The sequence below is a fragment of the Drosophila busckii genome, chromosome 3R (assembly GCF_011750605.1).
Source record: "Drosophila busckii strain San Diego stock center, stock number 13000-0081.31 chromosome 3R, ASM1175060v1, whole genome shotgun sequence".
Taxonomy (NCBI): Eukaryota; Metazoa; Arthropoda; class Insecta; order Diptera; family Drosophilidae; genus Drosophila; species Drosophila busckii.
The window spans coordinates 17780148-17797821 of NC_046607.1; the positions used below are offsets into that span (position 1 = coordinate 17780148).

Below are 17674 nucleotides of genomic sequence, written 5' to 3' on the forward strand. Positions count from 1 at the left end.
AGCAACTGGGGCATTTTTCAGTCGCGTTTCCTATTGATAAACTTATTAAGTCGTCAGCAAAGAGCCGCTGGACTTTTGTTGCTATCACTACACTAAAAAGCTCTTGATCTTTTATGACAGTATTTATGATACGCGTGAAGGTAATGTACCTCTCTCAGAATTATTAATCTATTACTTAGAAGAATTTCCTTATCGTTATAATCTAAAAATAGTCATTATAACAGGTATAACGTACTTCCCTTAGCAATTTTGATCTTTCTCTGTGATATCCGGACCATTCGCTACATTTGATTACTACTTTTTTTTATTAACTGATTAGTTCAATTACTACCTACTTCACTAACTGTCTTTCAGTTCTTAGCCTCTATACATAGTATATCATGATAAATAAAGGTTAGCACTTTTAATAATCAATAGGGAGCGCTGACTTTCCAAAGCTTAATAACTTAGTAATCCGTAACACTTTTATGCTTAAGTTGGAAAACGTGAAATCCTATTTTACAAAAAGACCGACATATATTCGGCACGAGGAACACCATACTCGGCACATCTGGTATTATTTACCAGGATTTCCATATGCGTTTTCCCCTTCTGTTGATCACTTCCAAATTGCTGATGGCTTGAGTTGCTGCATTCTACCAATCTTGCTTGCAGCCTATTAATTATATGCAGGCCTTTGCTTGGTGGCTGAATTGCCGACAGACTTGTACTATTGCATTAATGCTACCTTTACGTTTTGTTTTGACTACTAATAGGTGGCGCTAATTTACTTTGCTTCTTGAAATTCTACAGCACTGGCCACCAAGCACAACCAGGTCCGATATTTAGTAAGCATCGATGTCATTGCTGTTTCTCCACCTGTAATCGGTTTTTTTCTCCTCTCTATCTCTTTTTCTCCAACCAGTAGTAACACACAACGTAAAAACAGCAAGTGGGTGAATTTTCTCATCAAGCAAACAATAATTGCCGTGGTTTAATATTTGTTCGGCTTTAACACAATTCGTTTGCTATAGTTTTTTGTTAATTTTGGTGTGGTCAAGTGCAGCGCTTGCGGTGACGCACAAATCAAACAAAAGCAACGACAACGGCTGCAGAGGAAAACACTCACACACACATACATAAGTAGCAACTGAAAGTGAGTGTGCATAAGAGAAGCAAACGTTTCATTATCTTCTTTCCTCGTGCTGTCTTTTGCATTGCGTAGGGCTGTCAACAGCGTTGAAAAGAACTGTTTGAGATGTGCGTTGTTGTGACCGTGATAAAAGTGACTTGCGCAAAACAGTGAAAATTTGCTACCAAAGAGCCGCGATATGAGAAATGTTTGTTGATATTGGTAAACAAATTTTGCCATTTGAACATTACGCGCAGAGGTTGTAATAACCTAATAGTGTTTTAATCACAAATACAATTTACGTTCCTATCGATATATCGATGTTATGTCAACAACCAAAATTTACTCGCTGCAGAACGCCGAAAATTTAGTCGTGTTTTCGATTGAAAAAGAAAAAAATTTAAAGTGAAAATTTAGCAAGAGTTCGAGAGTAATACGGGTCGACAACTGACACCTACGCAGAGCCGGGTCGCTGTTGTAAGTCGTGTGGGCGTAACGTTCGGGTGGCGCTATATTTAGGACCTGAGCACGAGTCCTTGATAAATCGATGTTCCAAAGGAAACACTCGCTAAAAACAGAAGCAGCAGCAACAACAACAACAAAAATAATACAATAAAAAAAGAGCGCCACTGCATTGTGTAGGTGGCAGTAGAGCTCAATACGCATCCTTGAATTCGTTTGTACTCGTTTGAGTTTGTGTGTGTCTGTGTGCGTGCGTGCGCGTATGTATGTCTGGTATTTATGGATTTTTGCATCCCGCGCAACGAATTTCAAGTTCACGAATTGTTGCTGTTGCTTTGATTGATTCGAAGCGCCCACGTACTAAATAATTTACCCCTCTCTCTGTCTCCCGCAGCGAAACAGGCGACAGGCCCAAGTATTTCCACCCGCACAGCACACACACAGTATGTTCAATAGAGATGGGCGGATTCCTGGATAAGCCGAAAACCGCAAAGCACAATGACCATGGCGAAGGCAACAAGCTGCTCTTCGGCGTCAGCTCAATGCAGGGCTGGCGCTGCGAGATGGAGGACGCTTACTATGCTCGTGCTCGCCTAGGCAATTCCCTGGACGAGTGGAGTTTCTTTGCTGTCTTCGACGGGCATGCCGGCTGCAAAGTTTCAGAGCATTGTGCCAATCACTTGCTGGACAGCATTATTAGTACAGATGAATTCAAGAACGGCGATCATGTGAAGGGCATACGAACGGGCTTTTTGCGCATCGACGAGGTAATGCGAGAGTTGCCAGAGTTCACTCAAGAGGCAGAGAAATGCGGTGGCACCACTGCCGTCTGCGCTTTCATCAGCTCCACGCAAGTGTACATTGCCAATTGTGGTGACTCGCGTGCTGTGCTCTGTCGTCAAGGCGTGCCGGTATTTGCCACGCAGGATCACAAGCCCATACTGCCCGAGGAAAAAGAGCGTATACATAATGCTGGCGGCAGTGTAATGATAAAACGTGTCAACGGAACGCTAGCTGTGTCCCGCGCTCTCGGTGACTACGATTTTAAAAATGTAAAGGAGAAGGGACAGTGTGAGCAGCTGGTTTCGCCGGAACCGGAAATATTTTGCCAAAGCCGCCAGGACACCGACGAGTTTTTAGTGCTCGCCTGCGACGGCATCTGGGATGTAATGAGCAACGAGGATGTGTGCAGCTTCATATATTCAAGGCTGAAAGTTACCACAAATCTAGTGAACATTGCCAATCAGGTGGTGGACACCTGTTTGCACAAGGTAACTGCAATTTGTACACTTCAGTCCCCAGCTTAAGTCTCGATTCACTAATGCTGCTATTTTGTTTTTATTACAAACACAGGGCAGCCGTGATAATATGAGCATTATAATTATTGCTTTCCCCGGAGCACCAAAGCCAACTGAAGAGGCAATCCAAGCTGAGCGACGATTGGAGAAACACATCGAGAAGATCACAAGAGGTTGTCTAAGTCGTCTACTCTGTTTATAACTAATCGTATACCTAACGATAGTCTTTACTAAATTGTGTCTATGTGTCAGTGCCGTCGTAACTTCTTGATCGACGCGCCCCTGCGCATCTACTTCAAACTAGAGCGACTAAAGAGCGAATACTTTGTACCTTGCGTAACGCAAACGAAAAAGATAGTCCCCCAGTATACACACATACACATCTATCTATAGATTGAATTTTTATAGAGAATTTGTAGATTACTGTTCAGTTAATCGTTTAGTTAGTTAAGTGCAAGAAATGTTCCTTCCAAGTGACACTCAAATCAAAACCAAAACGGACAAAAAAAAACAAATGAAATTGAAATTGAAAACCAAATAATTGCCATAACCATTGCCAATGCCAAGTCGATATTTATACATAAAAACATATATACCTAATTACACATACATACATATATATATCCTATAGTTAATGCATAGTAAATAACTGTATAGCGTGTTAGTTTGTCATATCTTCCATTCACTGGCTGTGCGTGTGGCTGACTGACTGAATGAGTATGCGTGTGTGTTTGTGAATGAGTGTTAGCAGTATTATTTATTTACGTATATGTATTAATGAGTTTATGCGCTACATCAACTGCCAGCCGCTCGTAGGTTAAAAACCAAAGCCCTGCGCCCGCTCAGTAACAATTAGACTAACCCTAAGCTCCAACACCAACAACCCTCGCCTAGTTAGCTTTAGTATATCGTATGCATATGTAGCTTTATTAATAAATATAATATTTATAGCTAATCCTGCACCTGAATTGCAGTTAAGCCCCGTCAGCCAGTGTAAATATCCAGCCTGTATATAAAGTCCATCCAACATGCTTATATAAACCAACACATAATACAAAACACAATCATAAAGAGAAGCTTAGCGTTTAGTAGCCAATTTAGTGTAAAGTAAAGAGGTTAGTCCAAGTCATTTACAATAATATATATAAACAATATACAACATCTGAGGGAATTGATTATGTAATAAGCATAGTTTTCAACTCGATTTGAACCCAAGTATTAGATATATCCATTTTGTAGTGTGTTCATAACACCAAAAGTGAATTTGAAAGTGTCCTCTAGGCCAAAGGGCTTTCGATGATTTTATATAAACAATGTGTACATAAATATTTTATCTAATACAATTGTATTTGTTTAACAACAAAGCTAAATGCCACGAGCCCTACAGCAATTAGTAAAGAACACTGTACTTAGATGTAAGCAAATGCAAGACAGTCGCTAGCTAATTAGTATATCCAGACAATTTACTTAGTCAGCCTAGGTTGAACATTTTTAATATGCCAGAGAAACTAAAACCAAAGACAAAGCATAATTGAAAAAACAAAACGAAAGGCGATAATATTCAATTGTAAACCTTATGCTCACCAATTGTTGTGCTTGCAAAACAATTTACTTTACAAAATGTAATATTTATAATACGGTCGCGAACATTATGAACATTTGAAGTCAAATGAGAACATTTGTACCTTAGTACTGTAGCAATCAATGAGCAACATTCAATATTTGCAATAACAATTAAAAGCACACCAAATCAAAAGATAGAACAAAAAGAAACTATGCAAAATGAAACATTTAAAAGTAATTACATAATTTCATTGCTAAGTATGAATAACAAAAAAAATATATATACAACTTTAAATGAAAGATTCGATATATAAAAAAAAACCAAATCCAAGTGTTTGTTTGCTGTGTTGTTCCGGTTCAGTTTTCAGTTCTCATATCTTATACACTTGCTGCTTTCTTCGTCACCACCCCCTCGACACACAGCCCAGTGCAACAGCAACAAAGCACGCTTTCATTTAAACAAACTATTTGCCATTATTTTCATGCGTTTATTTTCAAAGAAAATTGAATTTATTATTTATACTATAACATTTTTCTCATTTATTTATATTCTATTCTTATTCTATGCAAAGAGCCAAGTCGAAACTAATAACTTCTACGCATCTCTTCTAAACATGTATTTTTTTTCCAAGTATCTATTTTTCTATGCGTATTTTTCAAAACGTAAATTTAGCCACGCGCTGTTGCGAGTTGTGCGTTGTTTTGTTGTCGTTGTTCGCGCATCGTGCCGTAATTCGCACTCTTAATGTAAACAATGAAATGAAATGAAATTAATGGGCGTGTCAAGTCAAATGCCAGAAAGATACAGAAAGCAATACAAATTTTATGATCAGTGAGCATAAGGTAAGGCACATAGATCCCGCTACACAAAATGAAAAACTATGATTTGCATGCTCTCTCTTAAGATATACTATAAGTACAATACAAAAATCAAAAATACACAAATAGCAATTATTATGCCATACTTACTACTCGTACATGTTTATACCCCCAAATCACTTTTGCCAAATCGATATTTGTTGAAAAGTTTGTTGTACACTGAATGCTGTAAACAGTTTTCTCATAGACAAAATACCTAAAAATAATATTAAATAACAGGAAAACGGCCGAGCACTGCCGCCTCCCTAACGTGTACTCCTCCAAAAAGCAAAAAACACTTGTGTTATTATGATTTTGAAATACAATACACAGCTCGATGGAATTGAACTTCGATCGAGTTGCGTATTTGCCTCACGTGTTTAGTTTGTTGCCCAAATTTTGTCGGCGCTCGCTGTTGCAAAACATTTTGTACTCAATATTTGTTTCAAATTCATTGTGATTTTGCTTTTGCGTAGCTTTTCTATATATTACAATTCGTACTCTTATGTATATATAAAAAAAAACAAATTCCATTAACATGATTATATTTAGGTTGAACAAATTGTAAAACTTATTCAATTGTATGCTTGGTTTCTTTTATATGCTTGCAGAGGAGATCGAAAGTAATAATTTCACCGACTATGTGGATCTATTAAAAAGTGTACAGAGCAGAGACGACATTGAAGGTCTTCCACCGGGCGGCGGCTTACAGTCCAAGTATGTGTACTTATGCTTATGCTTATCAAAATATATTTTAATTTATTGCTTTGCTTTGCTTTTCAGATATCACGTTATTGAGCGCACATTCAAGGAGCTGTTTCCGGATAGACCATGTGAAGTACGAAATATTTTTTATAACATTTAGCTTTGGCTGCGCCCCCATCATTGCTGCTTCAATAATTATAATTTATCATTTTGCGCTTATTTTAGCTATAGCTTAAATTTATTATTTTGTACATTTGTTACTTACTCACAACTAATTGGCAGCTTAACCCACTCAATCTATTTAACTGCTCAATCAGGCTGCACACTTACGCACACTTAGACTAATCGAATCGTTGTTAATACCTGGCGCCAGCTCTTTATTGTATTCTCTTTCTTTTATTTCTAGCTGTATGCATATGATGAGCTATGAATTTTTTTAACGCTAATATTGTTCACTTGTTCACCAACCACAAAAAACAACAGCAAACAAAACAACCAATCAACAAAACCAACAAGAGAACAAATGATACTAAAATGCGCTAGACTCGTACTACTCTAATGTAAGCCCGGTTGCGTTTCTTCGTTTTCATTATTTTTTAACATACTACATGCTACTGAATCTAAATTGTCTGAATAGTCAAAGCCAAAAGCTCGTTTAACGCTTTGCATGTTCGCCTTCGCTAACTATCCCGCATGTTCATCAAGAAACCAAAACTAAATTGAAAATAATTATAATGCTAAATATGGAAATCTAATGCTAATAAAATTGTCAAGCCAGCGCCTTTACTATATTTCATTCATACACACACATCCTTCATCCTTTTGGCCGTAAATAATTTGTCATTCTTGTTATTCTTGCAGAGTCCAACGCATTAAATTGTAAACTATTACAGAAACAGTCAAACAAATGCAACAACAACAAATCAGAACAGAACGTTACAACAACAATTAAAACAATAAGACACAAACACACACACACACACATACACACACTTATATACAAGTACAACACACATATACAACACGCAAACCAAACCGTTTTCTACTTTATTAAACAAAAGAGAAAATCAAGTAAAAGTAAACTAACTAAGAAAACTGTAATCCTTATGAATTATAAACTAAGCTAAAATCTTACAAACAAAAGTATACTTTTAACGAGAACCAGTCCTAAACTATAAATGAAAAAAAGAAAGTAACAAAAACTACAAGAACCTTGTGTATTACGTAGATCATTCTAAATAGCAAGAAGCTAACCTTAGCAGACCTCAGCGCCAATAGATACGAAAGTAACGAAGTAAACCGAAACAGGGTTTTGGCTAAAAGCCAACTGGCAGCACACTTTCAATTCAACTACAATATTAACTACAGAACCTATTAAAGATATAAGCCGATTAATTCAAATTGATATATGTACGTACGATGATAGTATAAACGTAGTAGAAACGTCTTGCTCTATGTTAGTCAGTTCTCTAATGTTGTTCAGTCCTTCCGTCATGCCTCATAGCATTCATCTTTATATACTATACTTATATTATAAAACTGTTGACTCGCCTTTGTTGCCCGCCTCTGAGCATAAAATTGTGGAAAGGCTCCGGATGTGTAAAGCTCTTGAATGGAATGAAAGTTGAGCAGAGAATTTCAAGTTGTTTATTAACGTGTACCTTTTTTAAATCTTATTTTCAAACTGTGTATTAATATTGATTCCGCAACACAACGGACTTTTCTAAGCTGTATAATGTTTGTTACTGAGAGAATCATTTTTGTTCTTAATAATTTTTATATATATATATATAAATGTATATGAGAGATATCCGATTTAAAGAAAAGCGAAAACACACACAAAAAAAGCAAAAATGAAAATGGAAAAAAATCTGTAATGAAAAACAAAAACTATTATTTGTAAGAAGTGTACAAGATGGAAATATTAAGAAACTTAAAGCGAAAGTAATGCCCGAGTTTGTAGTAAATGTTGATAAAAAAAAAAAATACAAAATTTGTCTAATTTATGTTAGGGATCAGTCGTTAAATTGTACTGTATACCAGTCATATCACCTCCAGACGCGACAAGTGTTATCCTTGGAGGCAGTCAATATGGCATCGCCAGTGTAGCTATAGGCGCAGCTAAACACTTCGCTCTCGTGTCCACTCAGCACCTGCGAGCACTGACCCGTCTCGGTTAGCCAGAGGCGAGATGTGTTGTCCGCCGAGGCGGTGAGCAGCATGCAGCCGCTGGGACTGAAGCACACCTTGTTCACCTCATCGTTGTGACCGGCCATCAGTGAGATCATCTCGAAGGGCTGCAGGCTCCAGACGCGCGCTGTGCAATCGCTGCTGCTGGTGGCCAACTGCTTGCCAGCCGCATCGAAGGCCACATCCAGCACCTCGTCGCTGTGCGTGGACACCAGATGCAGCTGCTCGTCCAGACGACGCATGTCCCAAATGCGTGCTGTGCGATCCAGACTGCCGGTGGCTATCAGCGTGCTGCCAAAGTTCCACACGCAATTGGACAGCTCAGCGCTGTGGCCACGCAGCTGATGACAGCAGCTGCAAGAATCCAAGCCTGCGTTAATTTATGTGCAACTAAGAGTTGCTGGTCTTACCTTTTGCTGCGCGCATCCCAAATGGCAGCAGTGTGATCAAATGAGCCTGTTAACAATAATTGGCCATCGCGTGAGTAGCGCGCTGCAATTATCTCCGCGCCATGATGCGCCAGCTGATGCAGCTCCTGCGCCGTTTCTGCATCGTAAATGCGTGCAGTGCCATCAATGGAGCCTGTGGCGACGGCCTGACTCTGCAGCGGATGAAACTCTGCAGCCACCACCTCAGCTGTATGGCCATACAACGTGCAAAGACACTGACCACTGCTGGCAGACCAGATCTTGGCGGTGCCATCAAAGCTGCCAGTGACAATCTTGTCGCTGTAAGTAGCAACTAATACACAATTCACTTCAAGCTCAACTGTTCAATTGCTTACCAGCGTGGCTGATTGAAGCCCACGGCGAACACCACGTTCTCATGTCCAGTCAGCACATGCTGCACCTCTGCTGTTGTTGTATCAATTACATGGCAAGTGCGATCGTAGCTGCCTGTGAGGAAGCGCTCTCCACTGCGATCGAAGCAAACATTGGTGAGCGGCAGTATGTGGGAGCTGTGGCACTTGTGCAAATAGAACTTCTTCTTAACTGGCTCACGCAGCTTTGCCTGCAATTTGCTTATAGCTTGCTTCAGCGCGCTATAAGTATCCTGGCAGCTGGAGCCCTTGCTGCTGCTGGGCAAGCAGGCAGTCGAAGCATTTGTTGGTGCCATAACCTCTTCATCTTGTGCGCGCTCTGTCTCCGCCGCCTGCAATTCCTGCTGCAGTATGCTGTCCGCCAATGCTGTAACATTTGTTCTAGGCGTTGTTTGGTTAATTGCCACTTGTGCTCATTGTTTTTACTTACTTCACGTCCAAGTCCAACAAATCAAAGTGTCTTAGTCGCTCGCCATAGCTTAATGCCAAACCTTTTTGAAATCAGTTCGTTAGTAATTTATTAGTAATTCTGTCATTTCTAAAATCTTACCAGGTGGATGGTAGCGTAGAAATATTTTATTGGCCTTCATGCCGCTGCTGTTGCCAAAATTCCTTTGCAGCTCAACTATTTGGCTTGAGCTCGCTGACCTGCTTTAATTCATAGCGCGTTGCTACAGTTGTTAGTTTGATCGATTTTGCTGTGTACTAGGTCTGGGTCGTTAGGTTACGGCCACAGTTGAGTGCCGGAATGCAAGCAGCTGAGCTTGATAAGCCAAATGACATTGCTGGCAGACAGCTAACAAATCATTTGTTATTTTAAATGTAACAGAAAAAAACAGGCAACACATTTCGAACTTCAACTGACGAATTGCTTCATGACAAACTCTGCTAGCTATACAATGTACCAACGGTGCGTGTATCAACTGGTTTGAAACTTTGCTTAAGGCACTATTATTTAAAAATTACATTTCATTTGTTTGTGCTAAGCTCCGTGGTTAACTAACACTTTGTCAAGTTTCAATATGCATCAATTATCGTTAATCAACAGAATTGAATTTGCAAATGTTAATTTGTCAAATGTTTGCAAAATTTATTTAAATAATTAAGCTCTCGGGAGCTGCTTTAAGCACTTGGAGTGGCCACAAAAACATTTAGTAGCTACACGTGCATAACTATAAAGCCTAATAAGCTTGCTTAGTTTTATAAGCCCCAAAAGGTCAATTGTTGCTGGCACCTGGCCACATTTTCAAACCGATTTAGAATACCTATGTGTGTGTGTGTACATAGGTCGCAAACCCACACAGACAAACAGACGGACTGGCAGACTGGCCCGACAGACAGACACCTGGCGGGGCAATTAGATTGTCTTGGCTTACTCGTGCAGTGTTTCGACATTTTCACTAATTTAATTTGTTCGGTAATCACCGAGCTACGTGGGCGTTAGCCTGGGCGTTGAAGCAAGCAACATACTAATGCCCATTAGGCTAATACAAGCGCACATACAGAAAAAGCGCAGAGCAAATGACCAGAGCCAATAATGATAAGAAATTATTAGATGTTATCACAGCCAATTTTGTAGCCGTACATAACGCAGCACAAAGCAAAAGCGACAGCAGCAGCAACATGCTGGGGAATTGCTTGGGAGTGAGCCAAATGAAGAAAAAGTTTTGCGATGAGCTAAGAAGATGTGCAGAGGTGCGGATTGCTTGGGGATAATGAAACACTGAAACATTTTATTGATTTGGCGTTGTATGTTTAGTATGTTTGGGATGTAAACAAAATGCGTAATGTTTATAGCTTAAGTCTGGACGGGCCTACAATTGTTCACTCGCCCATAAGCGCAATTGTGTCAATGTCACATTGATTGCTATCGGAGAATAAGAGGCGCGACAACAGCTGTTAATACGGCTTATGTCTTGATTTAAGCACAATATTCTATGGACGGAAGCTGCAAAGGAACTGAACTGTCGTTCAGGCGCAGCAGACGCCAAAGCGAAGCAAAATATTGCGTATACGCACACATACTTATTTATAAGTGTGTATAAATGAATATATGAAAATGAAATCAATTTAAAATCACATAAAACGCTTGGCAAGCAAAACAAAACCAAATCCAACAACTGGCAATGAGCATCAGCCGGATTTAAATTTATGCTCAATAAATTTTTGTTGATTTCCGGCAAAGCTGCTTGAGTGCTCCAAGGGGCATGTGTGTGTATGAATGTGTGTGGTGAAAATGCGGCGTTGCATAAATTAAGGAAACTCATAAACACACACACTCAGTATCTGAATGAATGAATGAAAGCAAGATAAACCAAAATGGCGCTTGTTACCTGTATCTGAAATGAAAAGGAGCAAAGTTATTATTGCCGCTTTTATATGCACGTTTGTTTGACAGCCTGCAAGCCTTGTAATCGTATATCATAGTATATGGCTCTTAGTACAGTTTTGTTAAGCTTTTGTGCCATATGCTGTGCCTGGACGCGCGCACTTAACGCGAATTTTACAGAGCTAAACTCGATTTGCAATGGGGAACAGATGACGTTGCCTGTCTGCTGTTATTGTCATCGGCTTGACGGCAACGGATTCGTTTTGCGCTTTTGAGCCGTGTCACCACAATGCAGCCATAGTTGGTGCTCGGTTGCTGCCTTTAATTGGTTTCACTTTTCAAAAGAAGTTACTTCAAGTGTGCGAGAGAGAGTTCTGATATAGGTATGCAAGTGATACTAACGCATTGTTGCTGCCTTACCTTGGCTGCTGCTCATCATTCATAAAGCACGAGTATTTTTCGGCAAAGTCATTTAAAAGTTTTATGACGTTGATAAATTAAATTGGGCATGTCTTGGGCAGCAGCAGCAGCAAGGCACGCACAAGAGCCTAACATACTTAGGCCAGAGAGCTGCTCCAGAGTTTCGATAAAGTTTTCTTTGGCGCATCAGTTAAGCCTTAAAACCGTTTATGGTCAATTGAAATGCAGACGCATCGAAATGTTGTAAAATTTAATAATAAACTCGTGCTGCTGTTTGTTTGTGTGTGTGTGTGTGTGCTTTGAGGTTGTTGTGTAGCTTTATTGGGGCCAAAAAGGTAGCAGAGCGGGCAACATTCTGTGCGGCTTAGCGGCCGCATCAAGTATACGCGCCATAAATCAGAGCAACGATCCGGGGCAACGGCACCACAAACAAGCCCATTGACGTATTAAATGCATTAAAGTCGCTCCTAAATTGCCAAATTGTTGTTCATCATAACTTTAAGTGGTGCTTAAAATGAATTATGCATTGCCAGTGTTACGCCTTCAACTGTTCTTGATGGTGTTCTTATTGTTGTTGTTGTTTATCGTGAGCTCAGCCAATTGTAGCTTGTTGGTTTGACGCTAAAAGCTCGAAAATTGCATGTTGATTAAAGCTTAATATTATCATTCTTTATGCTGCTAACTATTTGAATTGTAATACATTTGTTTTTATTTTACTTGCAGCGCGAGGCCATATCATACTTTCTGCCATTCTAAATGCCCGATGTGTCCGAATGAAGCAAACACAAATATTTGTTCAACATTTGCATTCTGCGAAAAACATTCTGAAATTACAGTTAAGCCAGCCGATTAGTCGACACATAAACTCACTCTCAACATTAAATATGTAAAACTAAATTCGCTTTAAATAAATGCGATGAGTAAAATCGTAAATTGTTCTTGCTGCAGCATAACTCAAAGAAATCTGTATCAAGTCTATGCCATTGAGTGTTGTTTAGCTATCATAGCTCGCTTAGTTTTTCTACATGCATGTTTATTTATGTGGGGGGAATTGGGGAATTTGGCTGCGCGCCGCAAATAGTACGACATAAATTATAAAATCGTTGACCGCAATTCAAGTTGGTCTCAGCATAGTGCCAATGATTTATGTGCAGCTCCAGCTACATTAAAGTGGGCAAACAACTGGCGTCTTGTGGCAGCATTAGCGCTGGTTTGCATTGAAAATATGAATTTAATTAACATTAATTGCTGGCGCATTGCTATTTGGCACCTGCGTCGATGAAAAATGTTCAGTTAATAGCAAATTACGTATACGACACTTGCCCAATGCGTTAGAGCAAAATGCTGTTTATTTTTGTTGTGCCTGTTATTGCTGCCACGAGTTCGGCACACTTGTGTTTATGACCAAAGTTTTCCAACTGCCCAAGAACAAAAAGCAACAACAACAAAAATGAGAAAAACTTTGTCCCTTTAACTAAGCGCCAAAATTTGAGCAACGTCCGAGATTTCCAACTTTTGGTGCAATGAAATCTTTGGAAGGGCAAGCAACTTGCTCAAACACATACACAATGCTAGTGCCACTGCTATTGACAGCTAGTTTTTAACGCTGCAGTGCAATGCAAGTCAATTAAAATTTATTACACATACGCGTCGTTGTACAGCGTCGTATATGACTGTCGACTGCTTGAACGTGTTTCTTGTACAATTTTCAATTTGTTTAATGGGTCACTTGGGCATGCGGGCCACAGAAACTTTTCACGAGCTGGCAAACAAGCCATAAAAGTAAATAGCCAGCGACCAGGACGCAAGCTGTCAATGGATCTGGGTTGACTAACCGCAGAGCAAACGAAAGAACGAACGAGAAACATACACACGCACAGTTTTACCTGCAGCATTATGATGCATGTAGACATGTGTATATAATCGAGAAATTTAGACATTGTTGGTTTACGTGCAAAATGATATTTGTGTAAGATAATCGCGTTAATCCTAAGGCTTAGCACACACACACAGAGAGAGAAACAGAGAGAGAGAGAAAGAAAGAGCGAGCGAGATAGCTTGGAGGCTGGCAGCTATGTTTTTGCTACTCGCAATTTTTGCCAGTGAAGCATTCAAGCAGCGCATTTACAGCCATGTGGCTTACTTTGAAGTCAGCCTTTGGCTTCACTGAGTTTAATAAGCTTAGCTGTAGTCCTGAGTCTCTCTGTAAGTGAGCTGTCAGCCTGCATGCAACACCTAGAGGGCACATTCAAAAGTGCTGCTTCAAACTTTTATTTAAACGCTGCACAGCTGAATGCTTTACTGTCTTAAGCTCGTTGTATCTTTGTTTATATCTTGGCTATTACTAATGCTAGTCAAATCAATTTTTACTTTTTTGAGCGCACGTTCACTACTTTATCATGCAAGTCCGGCCATTACACTCCTGGGTAGATATCCAAGTCATCTGGGTTGAGGACGGCAATTGTATTAACGAAAGCTGCTTGTTCCTTATAAGATACTTAAACAATTGTTTTTTTTATTTATTTGTTATAATATACCACATTTAAGAGTTGCAAAGATATTTAATAGCTACTGATTGACAATAAATAGACAATAATGGGCTGTAAGTCAAGCTATGAACTAAATTGTAAGCAATGAAGACAAATTTTTAGAAACATTTAACTTTGAAAGGCAAAAAAATGCGATGTACCTGTTGAATAGCGTTTTATGTGGGCGTGGCAAGCCCATTTATATTGTATATAAACATGTTGCTATAACATTTATTTGGTAAAGTTATAAACAAACTAGAGAGGTTTCTGTAGAATATCAATCTTTGATAAGCTCTAACTAAGCGAAATTGCGTCCGATTGCAAAGAGTTATGCCTTGTTAGACTCGTGAGATGTAGCTAAACAAAACTGCATTTAAATTTGGAAATGTTGAGATTTTTATATTTTTGCAAAAAATGCAGTGTTACCCCTTGATTAAAATGGCAAAAATCGACAAAATTTTAAAGTTGTAAAATACAAAAAGTAATGATGCAACTTTGTTTTAAGCAAAAACAGTAAACTATATAAGAATCGGTTGAATTTTGATCAAGATATGACTTAAAATTTGATGCTGCCAACTTGTGTTTTGCTTTTTAGACTTCGACAGCAAAATTAATTCCGATTTGGCTGTTTCTTAACACGTTATGTTCGCATTGCAAACATAAATAAAATAATAATAAGCTAATATTATATTTAGCCAAGCTTTGAGCTAAAGAACTTTTGGGTTGTTTATGTAAAAACATCTCTAAACATATTTGTTGCTATAAATTTGAAGCTTTGACTGTTGGCTGTTTCATGCACCGATATGTTCGTCTACTATATGCTATATACAACTACACTGTCTGCACTCGTAGTGCCTAAAGACAACACTTTTCGGCATGCTCAAATGTTTGGAGATCAATTATCGCGTGCAGCGCTGTAACGTTGTTGACATGCTGCAGGCAGTTTAGTGGGCAAGCTGGAGTGAGGGACTTTGTGAGCTATGTAAATAAACATGCAGCATTCGCTGGAAACATGTCTATAAATCTACAAGTATTAAACACTTGACAGGCGGGATGGACCGGCTTGTGTGAGCGTCGCAGGTACTACCTGTTGCCGGCATCCTTTGTTTGCCCATTTGGTCAATTAGGGTTTGTTAGCACACCTTAATGTTGGGCTGCTGGACCAAACTGAACGGCTTACCTGTAGCTGCCTTTCAGTGTTCAGGCGTCAACTGAGCAGCCCAGACGTTCATAGTTTTCTCTTCGCTTTGCCTATGCAATGCAGTGCGAGATGTTTAACAGCAGTTTTATGGCTTTGTTGCTGACACTGGCGGTGACCCTTGCGCACAGTCTGCCGCCGCCGCCGTCGCCGTCGCTGCATTCAAAGCAACTTCACACGCTGCACAAGTGGAATGATCTGGGCTTCAACATATTCGGCGCTGAGCAAACACAAAACAAACTCTTTCTGCCCGTGGATGTGGACATTGAGTACGGCGATGAGGGACGCCATCGCACGTTTTTGACAATTCCACGCTTAAGCGCTGACACGCCCTTTACCTTGGCCACCGTGGCTAGCGCTGATAATGAATTGCTTGAAAATCCACGCCTCGAGCCCTATCCCAATCCTACTTGGCATCTTGGCAGCAACAATTGCAGCGGCATTACCTCAGCCATAAGAACATACGTAAGTGTAGCAGCACAAAAAGCAAAACAACAACTAAATGATTTATTTTTGCTGTAGATTGACGACTGTTGGCGTCTTTGGGTCGTGGACTCTGGTCAGCTGAACTCGCTGCAGCTTTGCGAGCCGCAAATACTTATATTCGATCTGGTCAAGGATGAGCTGGTGCAGCGCTTTGTGCTGCCTTTGCATATGTATACGCCAAGTATTTCGATATTTACAGCACTGGTTGTGGACTTGACGGATGATGCTGCCGTCAGTAAATGTTTGGGTGGCAAAGCGTATATAGCAGATGCCTGGGGCTACGGCTTGATTGTGTTCGATGCGTTAACAGGCAAGGCGTGGCGCATAGAACATGAGTCCATGGAGCCGTCGCTGCGAGTGCGACGCTTCAGCAGCGCTCATGCAGGCATATTTACTGTTAGTCTTAGTCCCAGTGAAGCAACAGGTAAGCTTTTTATCCCAGAATAACAACAACAAAAACTTGCTTATATTTTCTTGTTTGTTTACAGAGCGCTTCTTGTACTTTCACACGCTGAACAGTTTTTTGGAAATAGCCATACCACTTCACTTGGTAAACAACGCCAGTGTCTGGCAAACAGCTGCTAATAATCCAATTAGAGCCGATGCTGGTCAGCAATTTCGTATTCTGGGCACACGCAACGTCCAGTGCGAGTCGGAGGTGATGGATAACGCGGGCAATCTCTTTTGCAGTCTTATCAGCCTGGGAGCTTTGATTAGTTGGCACGAGGAGTCAAACTACACTGCGGACGACATACGTGCCGTTGCCTACAATCCGCAGCAGCTGAAGTTCGTCACTGGCCTTAAAATCAATCGCAACTCTAAGGGCGAGAATGAGCTGTGGGCACTTAGCAGCGATCCTAAGCTATTTGTCGGTGGCTCGCTAAAAGCAAATGACACTAAGTTTCAAATCATCGGCTGCCGCACTGCTGACCTTCTGGCGAATACACCCTGTACAGTTGCTGCCGCTGATAAGATCTAAGATTTACTACATAAGCTATTTTTAAGTATTAAGCGTCTTAGCTTATTGGCCAACATTATTCCAGTAAGCCGCACTTTGAGTTTCGCATTTTTCAGCACTTCAATTCACACATATTTTGTTTATTATTAAGCAAATAAAAACATGAACATATACAGTATATATGCAATTTATAGGATCTGCTACGCCTGTTACATACATTTTCACAATGTCCTTATCCATTTTATATAAAATTGTCACAGTGTATAATGAAGCGCAAACAAATTTGTTAAACTGTTGACACCCGCTTGTTAGCCTTGGAGCGTGCTCTCTCCCTCTTTGGCTCTCACTCTTTGCCTTTGTTGCTCTAACTGTGATTTGTGTACGTTTTAACGCGTCTTGTACGCTTATAAATTATTTTCATTCGCGTTGCAATTTAGATGAGATCGCAATATTCGCTTTTTTATTTTTTGTTAAAACGATTTCTCTTTGCTTAACGCTGTTAAAGTTGTCCTGCGGGCACAAAAAATATATGTACAGCTTTTTGCCAATATTGTTGGTGCTGCTGAGTAACTGGGCTTGTGTGCACACCTCTCTGTGTGTGTGTGTGCGTGTTTGATAAGCGCACATATTGCCCGTGCGCATTTTAATCACTCGCCACACAAAGCAAACATTAAAAAAAGTTAGAGAGGTAGATTATTTAAGGCATTTTGGCTGGTCTGCTTTGTATTTAAATTCTTGGAAGCATTTT

The 17674-nt window shown here is 39.9% G+C and overlaps 3 protein-coding genes across 8 annotated transcripts; 2 read left to right on the forward strand and 1 right to left on the reverse strand.

Annotated features, from left to right (window-relative positions):
- Positions 1 to 887: 887 nt before the first annotated feature.
- Positions 888 to 12616, forward strand: LOC108603674 (protein phosphatase 1B). 6 transcript variants are annotated; one of them, XR_001915314.1, is made up of 7 exons: positions 1461 to 1588; positions 1968 to 2844; positions 2927 to 3044; positions 5904 to 6009; positions 6076 to 6130; positions 6404 to 6557; positions 6859 to 6899. XR_001915314.1 is itself a non-coding variant. In XM_017992675.1 (6 exons), exons 2-6 carry the CDS (start codon positions 2032 to 2034, stop codon positions 12510 to 12512), a joined length of 1125 nt encoding a protein of 374 aa, XP_017848164.1. In that variant the 5' UTR covers positions 888 to 1135; positions 1968 to 2031; the 3' UTR covers positions 12513 to 12616. The 6 variants fall into 6 exon arrangements, 5 of the variants coding, with proteins under 5 accessions (XP_017848164.1, XP_017848165.1, XP_017848163.1 ...); XM_017992675.1 differs by lacking the exons at positions 1461 to 1588; positions 6404 to 6557; positions 6859 to 6899 and adding exons at positions 888 to 1135; positions 12480 to 12616; XM_017992676.1 differs by lacking the exons at positions 1461 to 1588; positions 6404 to 6557; positions 6859 to 6899 and adding exons at positions 913 to 931; positions 12480 to 12616.
- On the reverse strand, positions 8001 to 9597 carry LOC108601230 (dynein assembly factor with WDR repeat domains 1). Its single transcript, XM_033294222.1, is given in 5 exon segments — positions 8001 to 8541; positions 8598 to 8955; positions 8958 to 9388; positions 9438 to 9498; positions 9558 to 9597. Coding segments are annotated over 5 exon segments (1431 nt in total).
- A 2926-nt stretch (positions 12617 to 15542) lies between the features above and the next one.
- LOC108601380 (protein yellow) lies at positions 15543 to 16947 on the forward strand. Its single transcript, XM_017989279.1, has 3 exons — positions 15543 to 15947; positions 16005 to 16392; positions 16457 to 16947. The coding sequence occupies exons 1-3, from the start codon at positions 15543 to 15545 to the stop codon at positions 16945 to 16947; spliced, it is 1284 nt and encodes a 427-aa protein (XP_017844768.1).
- Positions 16948 to 17674: the final 727 nt, after the last annotated feature.